Source organism: Lytechinus variegatus, chromosome 7, assembly GCF_018143015.1.
Source record: "Lytechinus variegatus isolate NC3 chromosome 7, Lvar_3.0, whole genome shotgun sequence".
Classification (NCBI taxonomy): domain Eukaryota; kingdom Metazoa; phylum Echinodermata; class Echinoidea; order Temnopleuroida; family Toxopneustidae; genus Lytechinus; species Lytechinus variegatus.
In genome coordinates this window covers 6,761,708-6,788,288 of record NC_054746.1, presented here as the reverse complement: position 1 = coordinate 6,788,288, position 26,581 = coordinate 6,761,708, and the positions used below count along the sequence as shown (strand labels likewise).

Here is a 26,581-nt window from a genome sequence, read left to right as displayed (position 1 = left end):
AGTTAGTCCTAGTAACGGTAGGGTATATTAGGAGGTTAATTTTAGTAATTCGAGGAGAACCACCTAAGCCAGAATAGACTACAGATGTTCGTGTAGGCAGTTTTAAGTTATAACTGAGGGACTACGTCGGTGACGAGATAACGACCCCAGCTGCCGCCGGTTCTCCACCGACATGATTGGTCAAAATTCATGTCATCATTGGGGGCTCGATCTCGTCCACTAATTCGTTGAAGCCACATCTCTCTTATCTGGGGGCTACTCATCGAGGGGTAACACAGTCTGCGGAGGCCGAGGCCGAGTGGAAGAGACATCGCAACCTGCGGAGGCCAGGAACTGGACCGACCACCAGGGCCGAGTGGGGCATGTCGGACCAGATGTGATGATGGGGGCTCACATTAACGATTACCGTTTAAGTTAAGTTATATTTTGTTATCCATAATCCATATCCATGTATATTTTCATGTAAATCATTGTAAAAGAAATCAAAGGAAACCACAGAATGATTTATGAGCTTTGATTAAATCTTTCATAACTGTAATCCTCGTTTTTTTTCGTATTCCTTATTTGGTGTCAAGCAGCGGTAGTTAAATAATTAAAAAAAAGTCACTTCCCACGTGACACGGACGCATATCAAATTTACTGGATGCATGGCTGGCCACCCGTCCGTAATAGCTTATGCATGATACCCATTCAATAATGTATATATAATGTGCCATCTCGGGCACCGTCCATTGAGATAATGATTCTAGTCAAATGTGCGATATCACCACGGTCATAACGATTGATTGCAAAGCCGCTGCACGTTTACAGCATGCTCTCTATTCCTGTCATTACACTCTTGCTGTACGATGGTGATTTTGATAGACCCTTTGATCTTGATATATACTACATGTCGAATGTAGTATATAACCAGTGGGTCTTCACTGTGCCTCAATGGTCTGGCTGGATCCAATGCTTTTACTGGCATTCAATCACTTTGTGATACTGTGGCTGTGAATAGACAAAAAGAAAAGGAAAGCAAAATAAGGTTAAAATGTAGAGCCGATATATGACATGATATATTCAATAATTCATTCGTCTATAGCGTATACAAAGCATGCACTTATCTTTCAGAGTAATATAGTCTACCAGTTCATCTACTAACCATTTGGTCTAATCTCCATTTAGCCCACTTAACATTTTATATAATTTCCATTTAGGCAATAACCATTTTGTCTAATATCAACTTGGTCTAATACCATGAAGTACACAAACTGAAAATTAGATCTTAAGGCAATTACACTAAATGCGAATTAGACTAAGTGGGCATTAGACCAATGTAGTATGGCAATTAGACCAAAATTAAGGTGTACAAAATGGGTTTGCCTATGTGATGACTTAGAGGTAGTCCAACTGCGTATAGAACAAGTGAATGTCTGTGTTCCTCTGTTTACTCCACCTTTACTTGAGCATCCATATCAAGATGAATGTCAAATTATCATCATCACCATCATCATCATCACCACCACCACCAACACCATCATCATCACCATCACCACCACCATCATCATCATCATCACCACCATCACCATCATCGCCATCACCATCATCATCACCATCACCATCACCACCATCATCATCATCGCCATCATCATCACCACCACCACCATCATCACCATCATCATCACCATCACCACCATCATCATCATCATCACCACCACCACCACCATCATCATCATCATCATCACCACCACCATCATCACCATCATCACCACCATCATCATCACCATCATCATCATCACCACCATCATCATCATCATCATCATCACCATCACCATCATCATCATAAATCAATGAATATACTTACGCAGTCATTGTCTTACTGCCTCCACTGAGTACAATGTAAGCTGATTGGAGGTTCTTTTGTTTTTCCTGCATCCTTGCAACCGTGTTGAGGGGCGTGTCAGTGGAAGACATCTTCTTCATCGCCTAGGTAACAAAGATAAAAATAATTGGTGTTTGTCAATTTCAAAGTTTTGGGTGAGGGTATTTTTCAAAGACATACCAAAACTGCCTTGATTCTTTTTTTACAGGTTAAAGGGTGGAAAAAGAGGTGTTAAAAACCTGTTGCTAGTTCACACATAACATTACTCACCTCTTCCTCAAGAAGTTTCTTCGCTCTTTTTTCTGTCTTCATTTTTCCTGACCCTTTACCATGGAAACGATGTGAAAGCACACGGAAAGCCTTTGAAAAAAAGGAAAGAAAAAGAGAAGATTTTAATATTACATTTCATGCATTTTGAATTGAAGGAATAAAAATAATTTACTATCATATATGAACTGACTTTGAACAAAATAATTTCATTACTACATTCACAAAACAAACAATTTCAATTTCATCTCCCTCTTGTTCCCAACCTCATACAATAATTCCAATGCCTTGAATTAGAGAATAAGTCAAGAATATTAATTGGTTAGTTCGCCACCCCCCCCCCCCCCACCACCTTAAAGTGCTATATAAATGTTGCATATTATTATGAAAGGAATGTGACTTAGTCAAAAGGCATCATCTCCATCCCTGTGAATGTGGACTTACCTCTTTTTGATTAAGCGACCTGCCAGACTCATCGGTGTAGGTAATCTTGACCTCTGGTTTATAACCCGACTTCTCTTTGAAGTCCATGAGTGGCCCTCGAAATCGATCATTCTTATTGTATTTGGAATCAATGTCACTGAAAGGAGACAAAATCATATTCCTCGATAATTTAATAATGACAATAATTGTACATTTATATTTCTATATGTATATACTCAATTGCACATTACAATACTTAAAAGGTGAAATTTACCTTATAAACCGTACAGTGTGTATAAAAGAAACAACTTTTTTTTAAGCTGTAAAAAATACTTCCATAATATGAATATAAATATTTTTTAAAAATAGTTACTCATAATAATGGCTATCAATTTAAGTATAATTTCTGTTTTTATTTATACTCAATATTGATTAAAGGTATTGTTTAACTTTGTGAGCAGCCGATTTAAAAAATTCTCAAACCAAGATGAAACATGAGTACAAGTGCATGTATTAGAACTAATAAACCCTGAAAACAACCATTATTGAGAATGTAAGCTAAAACTACAAGGCAAACCCCGATTTTGTAAATAGGTGTCTTTTGTAAATAGGTGTCTTATAGACGCCTAAATACTACACATTATGGGATGAAATTAAGATGGTGTTTCCGGTCACTTTATATTTCAATTTTTGAAGAACTAAATAATTATTTTCGAACACAATTTTTTTCTGGGCTTCATTTTTGTAACATATCACAGACACAGGTGACAAGTGTGACCTTTTAGCTCAGATTTTTTAAAAGTCAAACCAATGTTAACCAATCACTTTAAGAATGTACTCACTTGAAGTTTTTGTCCTCTACCGTGAAATTCTTGGCAGTAATTGTGAGCGAATCTCCTTTCTTCTTCTTCTCTTTCTCTTTGATGAGGTAGCCCTTCTTGGTAGCTAAGTTCAATGCTCCAGCAATGCCCACTTGAAGGGTTGGTTCGTCATCAAGAACAGGGCCCAGCTCCTCCTAAGGTACAAGAGACAGAAGGGGAACACATACATAAATGCAGGAACTGATGAAATCTGTGAGCTTATTACACTAATTTACAGGTGAACATCACCCAGTCAGGACGGATCCAGCTAGCCTAGATACAATGGCCCGAAATCACAAAGGTGGTTTTAAAAACCCACGGTCGAATCCATGGTTTATGCAGATTTCCTGTATAAATTACGCTTAATTTAGCGTGTATCTGGCGCGTGTATAAAACATGTCCAATACTGATGCACGCTTTTGTCACAGTGCGCCAAATTGACGCCTGTTACCATGGTTAGATACGCTATTTTATTCATGAGTCCACTATTAGAAGAGTAGACTCATGAATAAAATAGCGTGGATAACCACGGCAACAGGCGTCAATTTGGCGCACTGTGACAAAAGCGCGCATCAGCATTGGACATGTTTTATACATGCGCGCTAAATTAAGCGTAATTTATACAGGAAATCTGCATAAACCATGGACTCAACCATGGTTTTCAAAACCACCTTTGTGAATTCTGGCCAATGATCACATTCTGAACTCCAGGGGCCCCGTTTCATAAAGAGTTACAACTGTTGTAACTTTGCCATTATGGCAATTACCATGGTAACAGGGCTAAGCAGCCAATCAAAATCAAGGTTACCATGGTATTTGTTGTCATAATGCATAATTACAACAGTTGTAATTCTTTATGAAACAGTCCCTAGATTGACTAAGACCATTGTCAAAGTCCGGCTAAAATCATGAAAAGCTGGAATTATTGAACATTCGTTTACACTGTTTGCTTCTTTTGGGTTACTGGGATCTTAATCACGTGTCAATGGTGAAGAAATCTATGGCATTTATCTTTTCAAGATGGCTTGTAATGATTTGAATGTAACATTTGATAGCACATTAATCATATAATTATGGGGATTTGTGTCAAATTTGGCTACCCATAGATATACCAAACTGTAACTTACAAATCAAGGTAAACTGGGGGGAGGGGGTTCAGAAAGCTGTTTGTAAGTTAAGAGTGACTTTAAGAACGATTGGTGATCCTTCCTTCTTAAAGGACAACAATAAGTGCTTGACGTGAACCTGGGGTGTTTCATCAACACTTTTGTCTGACAACTTTCCTTGATTTTGATCGGCTAATTATCCCTGTTACTATGGAAACTGCCAGATAAAATGTCTGGCAAGTCCTTTCAGTAAACGCTCCCCTGAACAACTCATCAGATGAACCAGTGCTCTCAAACCACCAGATTACACTACAAGTTTAGACATACCATTACCAACATACACTACTGTTAGTACTGTATCATTTCAATAGTTACGGGGAAGCCTGGTAAGAAGAAGAAATGGAAATTTTTACCTCCTCTTGATTGATTTCTTCCCTATCATCCATGCTGACTGTATTCCATGCTCCGGCTGCTTCTTCTCCTTCTTCATCTTCCATCGCCTCGTCTTCCTCATCGTCTTTCTCAAAGTCTACCAACGTTGTTTCTTCTTCTTCATCACGAAGGCCCGACTTGCCTGAAAATACGAAAGAAGATGCATCTATCGTGTTAAGTGGGAAAAAAGTTTCTATCATTTTCTATAGTACGACGCCAACTAGGATTGTACTACACAAGCAAATGGGAGGCTGAATGTGAAACTTGTACCAAAATATACTGTAAATGCGTGACTTCAACGAAATATTTTTGGTCAAGATAAAGAAAAGAGTTAGGACGCCATCTGCAGCACTACATCTTGAGTTTTGATGACAGGCATAAAATGCCTGATATTTCTAGTAAATTGAAGAAAATCTAAGTAATCCCTTAGTTGCAGTCAACTTTAGCAAGAAAAAAAGAGGCAAGAAGGTCAGTGTTAACACAGAGTCAAAGGAAAAGACAGAATAAGAGAAACCACTCCTGTAAAAAACATGTCCACTGAGTTTGATTGATTGGCTGCAGCTACATACACCATTCTCTAAAAATGCAAGTGCAAACTGACTTTTGAAACATTGTACAACACAAATTTTCTTAATCATTCGATGGTACAACAATTTAAATTCGCTGAAAGGAATAGAGTATCTTTTTTTCACTTCATGTGAAATCTTGTACCATCACACTCATGCCTATTCGCTATTTGTATACTGATGAATACAATAGTACAGTCATTTCTCACAGTATTATGACAAAGATATATCACTTCAGAATGATTGAACAATTTTACACTCTCCACTTGACTAGTGGTCTACAATAGCCAGATAGCTTCAAAAGATCACTTTAACAATTTTAATCATACTTGAACATCATCAAATATAGACATTTCTATTTCTCTCTTAATATTAAGAGCTAAGGCACTGTCAGTTTAAGCTCCTCCCTGAGGGACCTGTTAATAAGGCTTGACGCTTTGTATAGGGCACAAATGAGTTGACTTGCGTTTTAACCAGGGATAAATTATTACATCACCAGTACTTTACCCATTGAGATATATTTGTATTAAGGGGGTGGCCAGACAAAAAATTATTTGTTAATTTTCAGGGGCTACTTTACACAACTTACTGTGCAAATCTGCTACATTGGATAAGCTTTAACATTGAAATGATTGTGGATTTCCAGGGAATTCCTTTTAGATTCCAGTGCTCTTTTGAGCAATTTTTTAATTTTTCCTTTTTTTTCGAGGGGGGGGGGCAAATTGCTCTGAGCCGCTTTGTAATTGTTTTCCCTAAAGGTCCCCATTATCAACACAACTAAAATAGGACATAAGGTTAACATGAATTCCTTCAGTATTCCCCAAAAGCCTTATTTGATATCAATCGTTAGAGTCTGAAGAGTTAAGTGTGCTGAAAAATATTTCAAAAATAAGCGCAACAAATTTGAAACTTTTTCCAAAATAAAAAAAGCCTGTCATTATAATAATGAAAAAAAAGTGCCCCATGTCTGAACACCCATCTATTTTACATACACTTTGAGAAAATTGATGAAGAATATTAAATTTGAAGCCTTTGAATGAAATGTCTAAATTTAAATAATCTTTATCATTTTCACTGCATATCAACTTTCTATGTATTGCAGATCCAATGATTGCCTTATCTGTATGGCTGCTTTGATTAGAATCATAGAGAAGATGTACTCACAGACACGGGGCATTGCATAAACTTGGGCCACAATATCGTACCCACTCCACTGTTAACACACATCGTCAGCAAATTTATGAACCGGCTCAAACCTCGGCTGGTCTCCAAAACATGATTTTTCGAAATAATCATGTTCAAAGTTTGGATGCTTTTCAGACGCTCATAACTTTGCGCTTTGAAAGAAACCAGATCAATTATTTATAGCAATTTAAAACGTTCATTCTATTCCTTTTAAGAGATACCAAGTTCATTCTTTCAAAATTTGAAATGAAGCGCATGTATGCATTTCAGAAGCTGCTAATTTTTTACCAAAAACAGCGGGTTTTAGTCACTTCATGAAATTATGCACACTGTTTTTTAGCAGCACAAACCATGGTTTGAGCCAGTTCGTAAAAATCATTCATGCCATGCGCATGTTTTTTAGAGGCACAAACCACATACGTGCAGCATCTGGGTCTGGTCTCTGACATGTGCGCACCATTCCACAAGACTTTATAGTACACAAAGAATGGCTTGAGCCAGTTTGTAAAATGAATGGAAGGGGTTGAGCCCATTCGTAAGATATTTAAATATGATCTTATTCTATAAATAATAATTTTTATCTGAAATTTGGCAAATAGAGCGAATCACAGGCTTTCAGAATATGCAAAAAAAAAAAATTTGACAGAAATTTAGGTTTCAGCCAGTTTGTAAAATCATTGATGACATATGATAGCATGCCTTTCTAATACTCACCATATGAAGGAATATCCCCCAGGGTTCTACAGAATTCTGATGTTGAGTTAAAGATGATGTTGGATCCTTTGTTTGAGACCGATGCTGCAGCCGCTGGCTCTTCATCCTCAGGCTCTACTTTAATACTGGCAACAACTCTGGCAACCTGGTATGGAGAAGAGATTATGTCAACAACAGTCTACAAACTTGATAGTATTTAAAATAAAATTCTGAAAAAAAATCAAGTTATCATCTCTCTACCTGTCAAGTACCTTTTAAATGACTAACCCCCATATTTCACTGTTCTTAGAACTTAATGAACTGCCCAATTCATGATCATTTCAGAGCAATTTTCATGAAAACTAGAAAACAGAGACAAATCATATCAGGACGGTTGCAAACAGGGTAGAAAATAATTCTATATTTTTGGCAGGCCATTATTTTTTACCAAATGGGGGCGATTGTGGAAATATGGGGTGAACTTGTCCTTTAAAGTAATTCTAACCTGATCTTCAACCCGTTGACTGCTCTTGCTCTTCTGCTTCAGTTTCCTGGCTTTGTTGAGGACATTGTGCAATTCTTTCTCTGCTTCGTCTTCGATGACTTGGCCCCAGATCTCCTCATCGCTATCGTCCCTCGCTCGGCCGTACTCGATGGGTACTACAAGACAGAACACAAACCTCATTATGAAGTCATTGCATGAAGAGACTTCATGGGTATGCAATGTAAAATCATGGAATTTGGGAAACCCGATACAAAAAATAATTATTGCTACTGATACAAATGCCAAAATGACGACATAAAATTTGCTCCTACAACAATTTCTGTGGGCTTTATTTTAGCTAAGATGTAGGGTTTAGGGTAAGGGATGTAATAGGGTTTTATGTTAGGGTTTTATGTTAGGTTCAGGTCAGGATATACATAGTGTTAAATCCAGGGTTGAAATAAGTCATTCAAACACTGTGTGAAATTCATAGTTGAGCAATTGTTGCCGGAGCAAACGTCATGGAAAACGACAAAATCCACACTGCATCAGTCCCTGCACGCGGGATATGATGTGCACCTTTTGCCATAGTACACTGTTCCCACATTGGTCGTGTTGATCTGAGGGTTTGCTCGATCTAGTCAACTTGCTGCATGTAAATTTCAGAAAAGACAAAATATGTTGAGTTTTAATGAATGATTCACTTTGATTTTGTGTGCCAATAGGGTGAGTTATCACCTGCAACAATTCATATTAAATGACAATGGTTGAATTGGTATGAATTCTTGCGCTCACAGGTTGCCGTGAGCAGGCAATTGCAAGAAAGGATTCCCGGGAAAGCCGCCATCAAATATTTCAATGAATGGTGGGAAACATAGCCTCCTGGTGGCATAGCGGATTGCAAATGAAATGTTTGTACCTCACTATCTATATGTTGGTACCTCACTTGTCAAGATATTGCTTGCGATAAAGAAGTCTTGAAAAGCAATCTCAAAGCAATCGACACTAAAAAAATATAATCAAATAAATCAGTAATACTAGGGACCATTTCATCAATACATATCAAACACCATTCATTTTTCCAAATAAAAGAGCAAAATAATAAGGAAAAGGTTGAAGAGAAAAAGATCACAACAAAAGGAAGAATGAAGAGTAATACTTGGTACAATGCTATCAAGGCATATCAAACACCATTCATTTTCACTAAACCTTTTCAAATTAAATGAGCAAAATAGTAAAGAAAAGGTGGGAAAGGGAGAGATAAAAGAATTAAAAAAATAACGAGTAATAATTTTAAGCATTTTATCAAAGATTATCAAACACCATTCATTACTCTGCATTCATTTTCTCATTCTAATTCAACGAGCCGAGCAAAGTAGTAATGAAAAGGTTGGAAGATAAAGACAAAAAGAATCAAAAGAATGAAATATAATACTTCACACCACTTCATTAAAGCATATCAAACACAATGCATATCTCTCAGAAGCCATTCTTATTAAAATAACAGAGAAAATATGGAAAAAGAGAGAGATAAGGACAATAAAAAGAATACTTGAAACCAAATTCAACAAAACTGTATCACACACATTCCATTTCTCTAAGAGGCAATTCCAATCAAAATAGCAATAAAATTAGAAAGGAAAAGATGAAGAAAATAAAAAGTATAACAAGCAATACTATTTCATTGAACAGATCAAACACCATTCATTTCTCTCAAAAGTGATTCGAATTAAAACAGTAAGGAAACTATCAAAATAACAAAGAAAATTAGAAAGGAAACGATAAAAGACAATAAAAAAAGGGTAATACTTAGAACTTTTTCACTGAACATATCAAACACCATTCATTTGTTGCGTATCATCCAAATTAAAACATCAGAGAAAATATGAAAAAAAGAATGATAAGAAGTTTTACGACCAACAGAAGATAAGAATGTTTTTGTTTACCTTCGTCAGCATCAGGGAAATCTACATCCATATCAACTGCATCCTGGGAAGGTACTCTTGGGTTAATTTCTGAATCATCTTCCTCTTCTCTATGCCTTCTCCTTATCCCTCCTCTGAAACAAAATGAATGGTGACAACAAAATAACATGACGGGCAAAATCCAGACATTTACAGGAGGGTTGGTATATCAGATGGCCTCAAATCACTTAAAGTAAACTGGGGCCCATCTTACAAAGATTATCGATTGATCCGATCAATCACAACTATGGAAAGCCAGCAAAGTCGACATATAAAATGCATGTTTGTTTAATAAAAATTCTAGATATGAATGTATATCCATAAATTAATTGACTTCTTGACAATTTGGTGTGGTCTCCTTTCTTTACAATGTACATTTTGCAAATTTCCTTCATAATTATCTTTGATTTGATAATTCATCCCCAATCTGAACCAGAATCTACATCATGTGCTGCTCTTGCTGAGACTGAATACATGCGGTGACCGACCTACTTTTCCTTAGCAACTGCACTCAATGTAATCTGATTAGTGCTTGAGTCGTCCCTTCAAGGGACTTGCCATAGAGACACCTTCCTTTCCAGTACGTCAGAGAGCAAGCACAGCAAGTTTTCTTCATGGGTGTTTTGTTTTCAACATCATAGTTATATCATCGGTCACATGATGCTATTTGAACCAATCACTAAACAGGTTTTAATTTATGTAGGATCTTAAAAGAAGAACTTACCTTGCCCCGTGATCCTTGCCTGTATCTGCTAGAGGAGTTAATTCGTCTGCTATTGACTTGGCTTTTAGTTTCCTTCTCTTCTTCTTGGGTTTCTTGAAGGTTTCCATCTCAGCTGCTGTGTAATACTCGGATGCTAAGGAAGGTGCTTTCATATCCAGACTGACCTATAGGTTTGGATCGGGATGTATGAAATGGTCAAGAGATTGTAGCTAATTAATTGTAGCTTAAAAATAAATGCCAGTTGTAACAATTTCAAAATGAGTTCATGCAGAATCCAATACAATTACCATCCAAGTCTTGGTCTGTTATAAGTAAATATAGAGTATGTGACAAAGACTTAAAGGTCGAGTCCACCTCAGAAAAATGTTGATTTGAATCAATAGAGAAAAATCAGACAAGCACAATGCTGAAAATTTCATCAAAATCGGATGTAAAATAAGAAAGTTATGACATTTCAAAGTCTCGCTTATATTTAACAAAATAGTTACCGTATTTTTCGGAATATAAACCGCGGCCGTGTATTAACCGCACCCCCAAAATCGGGAGGCTCTAAAAAAAAAAAAAAATTGGCAAGCCAAACTTGGTATTATTTGGATGAGCAAATTAATTTTGAAACTACTTGACAGACCAAAAGATATATTACTAATTTTTGTATTTTAAAAAATGGTTACTACATTCTTTAACTTTATTTTTCAAAGAATATGAATTATTTCTTTGTAGAATAAAGAAAAAAAAAGACCATGAAATGGCAGTATTGTATATTAAACTTACAGTCTCAAAACGGAAAAAGAAAACAAAATTGTTGAGATAAAGTGAGGGAAAAAAATGAAGAATAGAGGACATTTTCTATTGCCTATTTTCAAACCGATTACGATTACGATCGATTACGATTACATGCCTATTGTAAAGCATTTTCAATGCACTTTTTAGGTGTAAAAAAAAGTTTTCATTACAAAAATATAGGGGGTTTTTTTAGGAAAAGGTGACCATAAAATGGCATTTTTAATATCAAAATAATGGTATAAAAAGTGATTTTTTTTTAATATTGAGAGAAAAACTAGAGAAATAAAAAATTAAAGGACATTATTTATTGCCTTTTTAATAACCGATTACGATCGATTACGATTACATGCCTATTGAAGAGCATTTCCCATGCAATTTTAGTTGAAAAAAAAAAGTTTTCATCACAAAACAATCAGGTTTTTTTTGGAAAACATTTTTAAATTGATAGTAGTTAAATAAATATTATAAACCAATCTTTACAGAGATTTTCGAAGAAAACTTTGCAAAATATACTCCCTATTTTTAGTAACCAACAAATAATTATACATTATTTTTCTATATTATTGTTGGTTCACATAAAAGTAATATTACCGACAAAACGTAGTCAAATTTCCTACGAAATCTTGTTGTTTCTGTGTATAAACCGCACCCAATATTTCAAGATTATAAAGCGGGAAAAAAGGCGCGGTTTATACACAGGAACATACGGTATATGAACGAGCCTGTTACATCCAAATGAGAGAGTCGATGATGTCACTCACTATTTCTTTTGTTTTTTTTTACTGTTTCAATTATACAATATTTCAATTTTTATGAATTTGATGATTAGGACCTACTTGCCTGAAGCACAAAATGTTAAAATAATGGAATTCCACGTGTTCAGGGAGGAATGAAACTTCATTTCACATGACAATGACGAGAAAATCAAAATATTTCATACTTCATATAATAAAATACAAAAGAAATAGTGAGTGATGTCATCAGTTCCTCATTTGCATACCGACCGAGATGTGCATCTAACTCTTTTGTGAAATGAAGCGAAACTTTAAAATGCCATAACTTTTTCTATTTTACATCCGATTTTGATGAAAATTTCAGTGTTATGCTTGTTGAATTTTTCTATTTTTATTCAAATCAAGTTTTTGTTCGGGTGGACTTGTCCTTTAGTAGAAATTATGTAATTGCTGAGAAATCAGCAAAATAAACATGGCATTACAGTCAGATGTAGGGTTCCTTTTCCCAGCAGTACTATAACACACTGTCCAACATGTGAATATCTGTGTTGGCAATCACTTTTCAGCTCAGATTTAAGTTCGGTTTACAATGTAACTGTACAAGATCTAGATCTACAATGATAAGGTGACAATCAACCTTGATTTAAAAGACTCTCATGAAAACAGTGTTTACTGGAACTACATACTTTGATAAGCATACCAGCAAACAGATTTTGCATGCAGTCTTATTCGCCAAGGTAATTAGAGGCAAGGGCTTTGTGGTGCAAACAGATAAGCCATGCAACCTGCCTTCTCTGAATAATAATTCGAATTTGTCGCCACTTTTTCTGCTTTATATTTATATTGTTGACCCGTTTAATAAAAGAGATAATGCACAGGTTTCATTTCATGATGCTCGTGGTAGAAAGATATCTTGTTTATTTACAACATTGTGCAAAAGCACTCAGTATTTTGAATACTCTTGAACACACTGCATCTCCACTAACACTCTATCACCTGTGCATCATTTGTTTCATATCACATCAAACATAAAAAGAAATATTTACATTCGGAATCCAGAATATCAACTGTGTAAAATCTTCTATTTAGTGTATGACAATATAGAAACATTCAAATACAAGTAGAGAGATGTAGTTCTTTGATTCTCTCTCAACAATAACAAATTAATCTTGTTAATACAGAGACTTAATTCCGAGTGGAATACACAAAGTCCAAATGATGAATTAAAAAAATTGTTAAGTTTTTCATCTGATACACTTTTCTGATTGAAATTAACCTTCAAGGGACCCGATACTCAAAAGAAAAACACTGGCAATTTTTGGGCAGACGTTTTTAAAGGTATAATTTTTTGTTGCAAGAGTTTTTTTTTTAAGGTAAAATTTTTTTGCGTCAGTCCCAAGACATTCATCTAACTCTCCCACTTTTTGTGAAAACAATCTATCCCAAGTGTATTTCTCTCATTTTATTTTATTTTTTTAACATTTAACATTCTAAAGCTGCTTGTTAACATGGTTGGATCTCCATATACCCCACTGAATGCAGAAAATAATAGGTCCTGCTGAAAGTTTTATCAATGGATTCACGAAACGTTGCGCCATTTATCGGTTGCAGCAGACGGCAAATTTCTAACTTCTCAGGTCGACATCACGCGGAGGCACAGGCAGCGCACAGGGCTTATGTACAGTAATGAGACTGTGACGCTTCAAAACGAAAACCATGGCAGAAGCGGATAAATGTCTAAAATTTGCAAAGAAATATGCAGCAAATTTCTCCCCACATCCTGGACCCTAATAGACAGTACAATTCTATGCAAGCCAGCCCAGCCGCTTCGGCCAGTGCAGCATAATCGCATGATGTCAACAGATGTCAAATTATTTCCCATGACGCATTGCGAAGATCGGCCTGTCCGCTGCACCATATTGTGAATCCATTGAATGGAACAGATACTCACGGCCTGTTGCTTAAGTTGATCTCGGATGTTCTGCATATAATCTTCATCGCCCACGTTGGCAGTACCTGACTGGTTAAGACGAAACGATCTCTTCTGCTCTCCTTCGATCTCTTCATCATACTTGCCAAGAAGCGTCTTGTGCCGGAACTGTTGCAGGAAGATAGGTTTGGAATACTAACATTACTTTCACATCAAAAGACTTCTAAGACATTATAAATGGGCATATTAGTGGACGCGTTGGCTGAGCATTGAAAATCAAGGTATATCTAGCTGTATCTGATTACTATGGTAATTAAAACGAACATTTTCAATATAAACTGTATGTAAAGCACTTTAAATATGTAGAGTGCTAAATCCAAGCAGAATATTACTATTATTATTATTACTTTATATGCTGCAAATAGCAGAAAACAGAAAACAAGATAAGCTTGCCCTTTCGACTTTTGGGCAATATATGGCCCTATATCATATTACAAGCCAATGGTATAGAAACTCAGGCAGTTGCTGCCTTGTGATATCATATTGTCTGGACACAAATAATCATGAAGACTCCTGAAGACGGACAGCCAACCTGTCCGAAACGTCGAGTCTCTCTACTACTCATCATCTCTACTCGCCGACTCAAGCCAGCATCTCCTCATCAGCTCTACTACTCAAGCTTTTCTCACTCAACATTCCTTCTGGTTTACAGTCCTTTTCAGGACTATTTTCAAAAAAGAATACTCTACTCTCAAATCTCCACTTTCTCGACTATCCACTTCTCTTCTTCTATCCACTGTTTCTTTAACACTCCACATGGTGTACCGTAAACCACACAGCAATTGGACATGCCACCATGCAAACCTTCAAACAACATCAAACTCAGGCAGGTTTAACGCCTATACTGGCTTTTTACTCATATGCATTGAACCACAGCCAAAGATTGTGATATCACATTGTCTGAACACAAATAATCATGGATGCTTTGAAACATAAACATAAATTGACGTATTTAGTCACAAAAATAAAGCGTTCATGGAGCAGACAGGCATCTTACTTTAGAGTTATAAATTTGACAATGTATCTATTGTACATGTAGAAAGATATTTGTACAAAAAAAGAAGAAAAAATGGCCGTATAACACACGCAGACCAGTTGGCTTCATATGATATAATTATTGCAACAGATGTGATTGGTTTGCATTAATTGGTACATGAATTATATCAAAGATGGCATATTTATTTGACATATACATCCCAAAGCAACCATTTTGAATTATATCATAAAATATCCATTAGTAAATTCATTTGTTAAATCATAGATTCATTGATTATAGATCAGAGGTTGATGTATGTCTTATTTCAATATCTTATATTTTTATCAATGTAATGAAATATTGTAGTTTCTTCCTATCTCTTGTTTTTTATATACGTATTTGAAGCCATTGGAATCAACAAAAAGTTTTATGTTGTGCCTGCACTCATGGATCAATAAAAGTATCTTTTGTTTTGTACCTCCAGGGGCCCGTAACACAAAGCTAAGCAATGATCGTAGAACATTTTTCTACGAATGATTCCATTGACTACAGTGTACAATCAATCATGAAAATCAAGCGTAAAATCAATCTCTAACATTTGTGTAACCGGACCCAGATAATATTAGAATTGACTCACCATTCCATCTTCATCAAAGTCATCTTCTTGGTAGGCCTTGTAATCTGGTTTCTTCTTTCTCAGTTCCACATTTTTCTTAGCTCTCTCGTTATCGATCATGTTAACATTCACTAATACATCTTCTTCCTCCTCCAGGCCGTCTACATATGGTAAAAGAAAAAAAAACAAGGAATTATGTATTTAAAAAAAATAAACAACCTTTGATTAAAAAATCGTATGGGACGTTACACAAAATTTGCAATCAATTGCATGTCTATGTTGGGTCTCAAACATCAATAATATGTATGTCTTGCAATTAATAGCAAATTTATACTTGATCACTAATCTGCTTCTTACAACAAGGAGTGTATACTAACACAAGAAAATCTAAAATTGATCTATCAGTTGTAAAATTGCAACAGAAAATTGTAAATGATTGTACAGGGTCTCATACAACATTCCCTTTACATTCTGGACTTAAATTTTGACCTCATAAACCAAAGTGCCTCCCATCTCTTAAAGGGCAAGTCCACCCCCGAAAAATTCTGATTTGAATAAACAGAGAAAAATCAAACTAGCATCACACTGAAAATTTCATCAAAATTGGATGAAAAAATAAGAAAGTTATGACATTTTAAAGTTTCCCTTATTGTTAAGAAAACAGTGATATGCACAACTCAGTGACATTAAATGAGACAGTAAATGATTTCCCCCATTCACTATTTCTTTTGTTTTTAATTGTTTGCATTATACAATATTCAATTTTTACAGATTTGACAATATGGACCAACTTGACAGAAACATAAAGTATCAAACATTGCTAATTCCACATGTTCAGAGAGGAATTAATCATTGTTTCACTTGACAATGAGGGAAAAATTAAAATACAAAAGAAATAGTGAGCGGATGATGTCATCAGTCCTGACAAGGATGTACATATAACTGTTTTGTGAAATTAAGCTAAACTTTAAAATGTCATAACTTTCTTATTCACATCTGACTTTGATGAAATTTTCAGTGTTATACTTGCTGGATTTTTCTCTTTTTATTCAAATAAGCCTTTTCTTGGGGTGGACTTGTCCTTTAACAACTTCACCAATGTCCCTATGCCTATGGTTAAGGTTTATGGCATACCATTTGCTGCAAACATATCATCTTTACAGAACAGTAAATGGTAATGAATATTAGTATCGAAACTAGAAAGAATATTCCAGTACATTTTTTTCCAAAAAGCAATTTCATAAGTTCAAACAAGCGAACTAACTACTTACCCATATCTTTTAACGTAAGAATGACATTTTGTCCTTCTTGAAAGTTCTTCATCGAATGTTCCACTTTAAATCCTTCCAAGTTTCTCCGAGAATATGTCTGCATTATTTTGAGGAAGTCAAATAACGTACATTATTTTTGCATTCATTTTTATATATCTAAAACATATCATTAAAAGAAAAAAAACATTAGTTCATCTATTACTTGTATGATATGTTGTGTATTCCCCCCCCCCCCCCCCTCTATTGAAAAATGTGAATGTGCCATTTTTAATGTGCGAATAAAGATGATATATATTTATAAGGGATAGATATTCAAAGCAATGAGAACCCTGATAAAACAATCTAAAAACATTACCACTGTCCCACTCATTCATATTGCAATAAGTATCACAATCTTTAGTGCATGGTTGTGATGATGGTAGAGTCAGTGAGGTTGAGGTTGTTGATAATAAATGTGAAGTGGAGGTGGTGGTAGTGGTGGTGATAGTGGTGGTGATGAGGGTGACTGGTGGTGGTATTGGTGGTGGTGGTAGTGGTGGTGATAGTGGTGGTGATGAGGGTGACTGGTGGTGGTAGTGGTGGTGATAGTGGTGGTGATGAGGGTGACTGGTGGTGGTATTGGTGGTGATGAGGGTGATTGGTGGTGGTATAGGTGGTGGTGATAGTGGTGGTGATGAGGGTGAATGGTGGTGGTATTGGTGGTGGTGATGAGGGTGACTGGTGGTGGAGGTATTGGTGGTAGTGGTGATGATAGTGGTGGTGATGAGGGTGACTGGTGGTGGTATTGGTGGTGATAGTGGTGGTGATGAGGTTGACTGGTGGTAGTGGTATTGATGGCAGTGGTGGTAGTACTGGTAGTGAAGAGGGTAATTGGTCGTGGTGATGGTGGTAATGATGGTGGTGGCGGTGCTTGCGGTGACATTGACAATTGTTTTCATGGTAGTAAGGTGGTGGTGGGGGTGGTTGTGGTGGTGAAGGCAGTGGCGTAACTACGGGGGGGGCATGGGGGGGCACGTGCCCCCCCAATCGGCCGGCAAAAAAAAAAAAAAAAAAAACGGGGAAAAGGAGAAAAAGAGGGAGAAAGGAAGAGAAACGTAATGGGGAAAGAAGAAATTATGTTTATTATAAATGTCATTTTATATTATAATTATGTTATATTACAATCATAAGAAGCATTTTTCATAACTTTATGAAACAATTTTTGCTCAGGGCGTATATCTTTATTGTTCCTGGTGCTTGCATAGACTGTCTAACGAGATATATAATCCTGTTGTATTAAAACATTCCGTTTTCAAATCAATATACTGTATACCAAATATATTTCCTCGCAGTTCGAGTTATTATTATTTCATGTAATGACATTGACTTCTTTTTCATGACTACTTAAAGTGATTGCCCCATTTAAGGTCTTAATATAAAACATTTTCTGCCCATGCTAACGTTCGCATTAGTTGATTGGTGAGATGTCTGCTCTTCATGAATTCCTAAGATCAGTCCTTATAATGTCAATTTTTCTGATCCCAGTATCAAAAAATTTTCAGCTCGCGCTTCGCGCTCGCATCTTTGGGGTTAGTGAAATACGTAGGTCTTAGTGAACTCCTGCAAAAAAGCCTTAGAATGCCCCTCTTCAGGTCTGAATTTCCTAAATTTTCAGCTCGCGCTTCGCGCTCACAGTATTTGATTAGTGAGATGCGTATGATAATCATGATTACCATGTCTACAAAAAGTGCTAATTCTGTTTGGATGTAATTCTAACAAAATCAGCAAAGGATGGTACTAGCATTAGATGACTATGTTGAGATATGTATACTCTTAATGGATTCCTAAACTATGTTCCCTGTTTGGGGTAAATATATACAAAAATTTCAGCTCCCGCTTAGCGATCGCATTGTTTGTTTAGCGAGGCAGGTACGTATCATGATTACAAAAGAATTGCTTATAATGTCCCTTTTTAGGTCTGAATATCAAAAATTTTCAGCTCGCGCTTCGCGCTCGCATTATTTAATCAGTGAGATACACATCTGCATGTCCTTAAAATGTCTCTGTTAGGTCAGTATACCTGGCAACTAAGCGCGCTTCGCACGCTCCCTAAGTGACTCGAAATTTTTGCTGGTGCCCCCCCAATGCCGTGACCCACGGTACGCCACTGGGAGAAGGTGATGACAGTGGTGGTAGTTGGGAGATGGAAAAGATGAGTCGATGGTTCCAATCAATTCAACCACAATTTCTGTCAAACAATTGTACATTTGAAATCTCAATAATATACAAAGTTGGGTATGTGGTGATTCTACATGTATATCATACATCTTCCACTGAACTTCAAGAAGTATGATTTCACTACTTTACTTGAGATGAGAAAGGATGATGGGGGTGTATTAAGAAGGGCTTTTGAGTTTGAGGTGGGTGGTTGGAGGTGGAGAAGATGGCCAAATAAGACATAGAAGAGGCAAGTGGAGGAGAAGTGAGAGAGGGTTAGGTAGAGGATGGAGGATTCACTAGATCAGGCAAAGTGTAGACCTGCCAACTACTGGGAATGAAAAGGTGTATTCTGTGATAAAACAAGTGGAATGCCTCTGGCCGTCTCACCTGCATCACGCGGTTCAATATAGCAGCAGTGCTGACTTTGAATACTACTCTAACTCGCACAAGATGTTCAGTGATACATGGTTACTCTTATGTCCACTTTTTATGAACTAGACCAATAAACTTACAGAGATTCACCAAAAAACCCCAACATGGCCAAAGTTCATTGACCTTACATGACCTTTGACCTTGATCATGTGACCTGAAACTCAAACAGGATATTCAGTGATACTTGATTACTCTTATGTACAAGTTTCATGAATCAGATCCATAAACTTTCAAAGTTATGATGGTAATTCAACAGATACACCCAATTCGGCCAAAGTTCATTGACCTTTGACCTTGGTCATGTGACCTGAAACATGCACAGGATGTTCAGTGATACTTGATTACTCTAATGTCCAAGTTTAATGAACTAGACCAATAAACTATCAAAGTTATGATGGTAATTCAACAGATACCCCTGATTCGGCCAAAGTTCATTGACCCTAAATGACCTTTGACCTTAATCATGAGACCTGAAACTTGCACAAAATTTTCAGTGATGCTTGATTACTATTATGTCCAAGTTTCATGAATCAGATCCATAAACTTTCAAAGTTATGATGGGAATTCAACAGATATCCCCAATTCGGCCAAAGTTCATTGACCCTAAATGACCTTTGACCTTGGTCATGTGACGTGAAACTCATGCAGGATGTTCAGTGATACTTGATTAACCTTATGTCCAAGTTTCATGAACTAGGTCCATATATTTTCTAAGTTATGATGACATTTCAAAAACTTAACCACAGGTTAAGATTTCGATGTTGATTCCTCCAACATGGTCTAAGTTCATTGACCCTAAATGACCTTTGACCTTGGTCATGTGACATGAAACTCTAATAGGATGTTCAGTAATACTTGATTAACCTTATGGCCAAGTTTCATGAACTAGGTCCATATACTTTCTAAGTTATGATGTCATTTCAAAAACTTAACCTCAGGTTAAGATTTGATGTTGACGCCGCTGCCGCCGCCGCCGCCGCCGTCGGAAAAGCGGCGCCTATAGTCTCACTTTGCTTCGCAGGTGAGACAAAAACTATTTTTCCCAAAAAAACTGCATTTCATAATAAAATGCATGGTGCACTCTCTCATCGCAGCGCTGAAGCTGCTTGCAAGCTAAAATGCGCACTGCTCTTGCAGATGAAATTTTATTTTTTTTAACATTTGTATATTTCACCCTGGTTTTAACAAAATGACTGAAAAAAAGTTTTTAATACCTGAAATTACAATGATCTAATAACCATATTTGTGTAAGTTTTATGAAATAGAGACATACAGAGATGACTTTTACTCATTAAATTACGATTTTGTAAAAAGAAAATAATTTTTTTTTACAAAAACATTTTTTAAAGAAAAAACGTACTGCCGTATTTTGGTTGCAAAAACGTACTAAAAATGCCAAAACCTACTGGTTGGCAGGTCTGAAAGTGGAGGGATGGGGTAAGGGTGGGTGTGAAGTGGATCCAGCCACCCCCATTCACATGGACAAAACCGGATTTAAAACATGGGATTGATCATGATGATGACAAGCATACTTACATTTTGCTCTTTAGTCTTGCTGAATTCATCCTCGACAATTTTTCCAATACCAAATTCTGCATCCATCTCCTCCAGCATCTTTGCCTAAAATATGAACATAGAAAGACATTATACTTTATACTCTTACAATGTTGTGAGTAATTCAAGCCATTTCCTAACTATAAAACATGGTTAAATACAATTAACTTGTTTTTCATATTTGTTTTCTACATGGAAACAACAATATGTCAAAATATTTCAATTCAATGTCAAACAACATCTGAATCCTGAATTGCGAACAAACAACTTAATACAAACACAAACAATATTTCTATTTTTTTCTTCCCTCAAGATGTTTACAATATGCAGATAATAATCCCTTTCGTTTACGTTATCCCACAAAACCCCAGGCTTTTCAGTTGTTTCTCACAACGCAGCACTAAATTACCACAAAAAGTCTCTTTTCTGCAAATGAAGTCATCGTAATACAAACTTTCCTTTTGAATTTCTTACAATTTCAACTGAAATTCTTATAAATTCTACCGAAATATCTTTGTTGATATGGCAAAACCAATAAGCTTCACATTGTTCTTTGTACCTCCTCCTTTAATTAAGTTCCCTTGTCTTTCTTCTTCTTCTCCCTCTCTCTCTTTCTCTATCCCCTTTCCTCAATCTCTCTCCTTCTCTCCTCTGCTCTCCTCCAACTAATCACTCACCCTCTTGTCTGCTTCAGCCTTGGCAACCTGTTTCTTCCTCATCTTCTCCACCCAAGCTGCAGCGTCATCATCGTCATCATCATCAGCCAACGTCTTGACTTTGCTGTAAATAACATACAATAACAGTTAAAACCTTGCTCAGTATCTTGACTTGAATTAACATGCACAAATTGCAGTCACCTGACCAAAGTATTTGATTGCATATTCTAGTTATTCTTTTTACCTAATTTTGGTTTATTTTTCCCAAAACAGTTACATGTAGGATTGACAGGGTCAATGGTGTCCCTCACTATTTCTTTTGTTTTTTATTGTTTGAATTATGTACAATATTTCAATTTCTACAGATTAGACAAATGGGACCAACTCGACTGAACAAAAAATGTTCTAAAAATTGGTAACTTCACATTATCAGGGAGGGTAAAATTTTGTGTCACATGACCATGAGGAAAAATTAGATTATTTCATATTTCATGTAATGAAAAACAAAAGAAAGAGTGGATGATGTCATCAGTCCCCTCATTTGCATACCGACCAGGAAGTGCACAAACTGTTTTTGTGAAATAAAGCAAAGTGTCAAATGTCATGACTTTCTTATTTCACAATACATCTGATTTTGATTAAATTTTCAGTGTAATGCTTGTTGGATTTTTCTCTTTTGAATCAAACCATTGTTGTAGGAAAACTCAAGCTTCTATCTTTTCCTTAGGGTTAAGGTTCAATTCTTTACTATATCGACTTACACACATAAAAGCTTTTAACAGAACACTCACTGCAATTTCTTGTTGATGAGTCTCTTCTCACGAATCTGTGCCATTTTCTCTTTAAGAGCCTCCGTCTTCTTGATATCAGAAATGTTGACTGCAGGCTTGTGGACATCTTTCTTCTCTTCCACGATCTCCCCCGGTTCTCCAGCCCCCTCATCGTCAACATCCAATGGAGCAAGCCCTAGTTTGGCTCGAAGTTTACTGTTTAAGGTCAATACAAAATCACACAGTTCAGTAAACTGAAATTACTCATTTATTTGTTTTAGGAATGTTGCCTTTATTTTATTTTACATGTATTTAATTTGACATTATTTCATTTCATACTTTATTTTATCTCTTTTCTTTAGCATTCATATAATTCATTTTTTAAAACATAACATGATATGGTGATACTTTGAATGGTGAATCATTAAATAAGTGTACTAAAATATATCATTTCAAAATAAAAAAAGATATAAAAATGTCATCATAAACAGATTGCTTGAAAAAAATAATAATTAAGCACCAGTGGTGCTGCACCACCACTCTAATGACAACCTACATGATATAGCAAACACATGCATGAATTGGGTAATCACTAATCCGCTAACAGGTGTGGATCCAGGGGAGGGGGGCACAGGGAAGAAAAATCAACATTTGTAATGTAAAAATGCCATTGAAACTGAGGTGTGCCCCCCCCCCCCCTTTAACTTGAATTTATTTTTGCTTGTCATATTCTTTCGGGTACGAAATATCCTCGATTTGTGGTTGAAAACCTTCTTTTTTTTGGGGGGGGGGGCTTGTCAACATTTTCCTCCGAAAAATTTGCCCCCCCCCCTTTGAAAATCCTGGATCCGCCCCTGCCCGCTAATAAAATTGTATTTTTTTTAAGTTTTCACACTTCACATTCCTCCTTCAAAACACCAAATTTTTCAATGTAAAATTAACTGCAACAAGCAGAAGCAAAACATAAACATGTTTGTCCTATACTTGGTCTTGAGTTTGTAAGCTAAAGAAATCTTGAATCTATCATTTTTACATTGCTTTGTGGTTTTAAGTTTAAAAAGTCAATATCAATGTACCGGATAAAAAATAAAGTGAAGACACTACTGCCCCCACCCCTTCTTGAAAATGTTGTTTTCCTCATGTTTTGGGTAATTTAATTTAATAAATGAAATTTAATGTTGGGCAAGTATTTTTTCACTTTTTCAAAATGTGTTTACAAGTCTGAGTGGACAAATGCAAAGTCCATGTAACCTTGATCACTATGCAACAATGTTCATAATTTGCTCTCCTTGTAGGTGCACTTATTGCTGGTTTTAAAAAAGCTTTTCTTTAAATGCGTTTTCTGCAAAACTAACTTTCGCATCGAAGTGCGCAGAGAGGACGGTTCGTGGTGCGTGCGACAACATGATAATAGTCTATATTGATATACATTTTGAATGATCCTGACTCAGATGACAGAATATTTTTTTTCAATATTCAAATTTTCAGAAGGCATGAAATTAGTGAACTGAACTTACTTTGTTTCTTCAATACTGAGACTACCAGTGAACCCTCCTGAATCACCACCACCAGCTGGCGCACTGTCTTGTTTCTCATCTGAAAGCAAAATAAAATAAAATTAGAGCCAATATCAATATAACAATATTTACACACTGTAGAGATGAATAATAATAAAGATTGAAAAGATTTGATTACCGATGTTACAAAATGCTGCTTTGAAGAACAATAATAATGATAATAATATTCAGTTCTTTTATAGCGCATAACACATAGCAACGCATGTCCCTAAAGAAAAACAATTTATAGATAAAAATTAGCATTTAACAAATAATGGAATTCGAAACTTGATTAAAAACAATCAAGTAAAAAATAATTATTCATAATCACGTATTAGATTTTTTTATTTGAAATAATAACTCATATCTATAAATTGTTCTTCAAAACGGCATTTTGTAACATCGTTAATAGAAGGTTCATCACACATAAGCGGTTCAAGGACCAAGCCTATTGTATTTGCATTGTGTACAAATGGATCGAGGGATCTACACAGGTCGTTCTGGTAAGAAACCTAAATTTTTTTACCTTTTTATTAACAAATTTTTGGAATCTTCATAAGCATGATGCGTATGAAGGTGTATAGTAAAATCACAAACATGATTTCCATCATGTCCATCTTCAAAGATGGATTTCATCGGGAAATCAATCTTTGTTATCATGTGTCACTTATATGTATATGGGAGGCGCTTCAAGGCTTTGTGATCAAATGACAACAACAAAATCATTTTAAAAATATGATCACGGAGTCCTCAATGCTACTTCTGACCTCAGTGAGACATTTTGGGTGGAAATAATACGCTTTGGTTGTTGATGTTTCTTGTTCTTTTGTAAAGCAAGTCTCTAATATGGGAGACTATCTCCCATATTGGAGAGTCTCCCATATTGGCCAAGCGCCTCTGCTGCTAGACCTAAAAGTAAGTTCCCTAGGTTTTAGTAGATCTAAGTTTAGGTCAACAAAAAAAAATCATGAAAATCATGAATGAAGTAAAAAAATCAACTTTGTTTGAGCCTTGCACAAGTTGCAGGCTTTGTTATGTACTTAAGATACTTTTTCCATGACAAGGTATTTCTTTATGATCAAAACCTGAATTTGGAGGTTTCATGTCATGGGCATGCATGGTCATGGAAATTGTTCAGGAATATTCGCTGATATTGTCTTGATCATGATGCTGATTATATGCTGAAGTTCAGTCCCACATGTGCATTTTTGTGATGCAAAAGTCTGACACAATACTGGAAGATTGACTTAAAATAGGCCTATTATTGTCAAGATACCTTGCAATTCAACATCTTTCTCAAGTTTTATGTGGGATGGGCTAACACTCCTCCGACGTTTTCGGTCATTTTTCTGTTCTGGCGAAGAAATTTCCCCGGCTTCCACGTCTTTCTCAACGACACGACGATCCCTGTCCTTCTTCTCCCTGTGTTTGTGGCTGTGTTTGCTCCGGTGTTTCCGCTCTCTATCTCGGTCCTTATCACGGTCTTTATGCTTGTGTTTCCTTTCCCGATCCTTGTCCTTTTCCTTGTGTTTTTTAGACGACCCCATGTTGAATTAAATCGATAAGTATACCAGAAAATCCAGAGAAATGAGATATATAAACGTTGATAAGAATTTATCCGCAAAACGAATTGAAAGCGTTTTCCAATCGTATAACTTCAGTGATCGTTTATTGACTCTAGCTGGCGCTCTTTCGGAACACTTTCGGTTGATTGTGATTTAGCGAGTTTTGTCAGTTTTTACGAAAACACAGCGACGAATAATTATTTTGTTGTCTCGATGATCAACCTCTATCGCTGGTATAAATATGACGAAATAATATAAGAAAAGTTCGAAGCCCAAGAAAAAAATGAAGGAAAGTGGAAGGGAAAGGGAATGAGTAAAATGTATTTATCACTCGTTAGTCTATCACTAAACTTTTATTTAAAAAAGACAAACAAACCTTTACTCCATACACCATCATGTTGTGGCCCATAAAAAAGACGGGCTCATTACGACTCTGCTCTTTATCTGAAAATGCTTCAAAATGTACCACAACATTTTTTTTTTAGAAAATGTATGTATCTGTATGTCAGAAGCCGATCAGAAGGGATATGTGAATCATTTAGGCTATTTCAATGTTTATAGGCCTACCTCAAATAGTATTATAAAAAAGAAAAGGGATATTACCGCAGACCTATTGGAAAGGTCAGCCACTGAGGATTGCTCAATCACATTATAAAAGAAGCCACTGAGGGATATTCAGATGCGGCCAATAAAAAGTGTTAAGGGCACTATTAGATGAGAATATCTCACAATGCGAAATTAATTCAAATTGGAACTGGGGCAGCATTGATTGATACACGTCTGACAAAAATCAAATAGACGCCCAAGCAGCATAATATTAATTAGCCCAAAGATCATTGAGAGGGCAACTAGTATGGCAAAAGGTGTATAGGCCTTAAAGACGGTTTTCAAATTATATGAGCGAAGCGAGT

General features: G+C 36.1%; 1 protein-coding gene across 1 annotated transcript; it reads right to left on the bottom strand.

Annotated features, from left to right (window-relative positions):
* Positions 1-643: 643 nt before the first annotated feature.
* Positions 644-25,747, bottom strand: LOC121418310 (U4/U6.U5 tri-snRNP-associated protein 1-like). The gene is made up of 18 exons (XM_041612101.1): positions 25,382-25,747; positions 24,067-24,145; positions 22,571-22,765; positions 21,801-21,903; positions 21,106-21,189; positions 16,939-17,035; positions 15,689-15,828; positions 14,037-14,183; positions 10,569-10,732; positions 9,827-9,939; positions 7,902-8,056; positions 7,418-7,562; positions 4,934-5,094; positions 3,397-3,569; positions 2,576-2,711; positions 2,135-2,224; positions 1,847-1,968; positions 644-990 (listed from the first exon to the last, which is right to left on the bottom strand). The coding sequence occupies exons 1-18, from the start codon at positions 25,650-25,652 to the stop codon at positions 972-974; spliced, it is 2,394 nt and encodes a 797-aa protein (XP_041468035.1). The 5' UTR covers positions 25,653-25,747; the 3' UTR covers positions 644-971.
* Between the last annotated feature and the right edge of the window lie 834 nt (positions 25,748-26,581).

Bases quoted from the DNA above. Each gene is read 5' to 3' on its own strand.
- LOC121418310 (XM_041612101.1), bottom strand. From the start codon at position 25,652: ATGGGGTCGTCTAAAAAACACAAGGAAAAGGACAAGGATCGGGAAAGG. The intron at 17,036-21,105 runs GTAAGTATGCTT...AAAATAATGCAG, and splicing joins GCAAGACTAAAGAGCAAAAT to ACATATTCTCGGAGAAACTT. The intron at 7,563-7,901 runs GTTAGAATTACT...TCTCCATACCAG, and splicing joins GTCAACGGGTTGAAGATCAG to GTTGCCAGAGTTGTTGCCAG.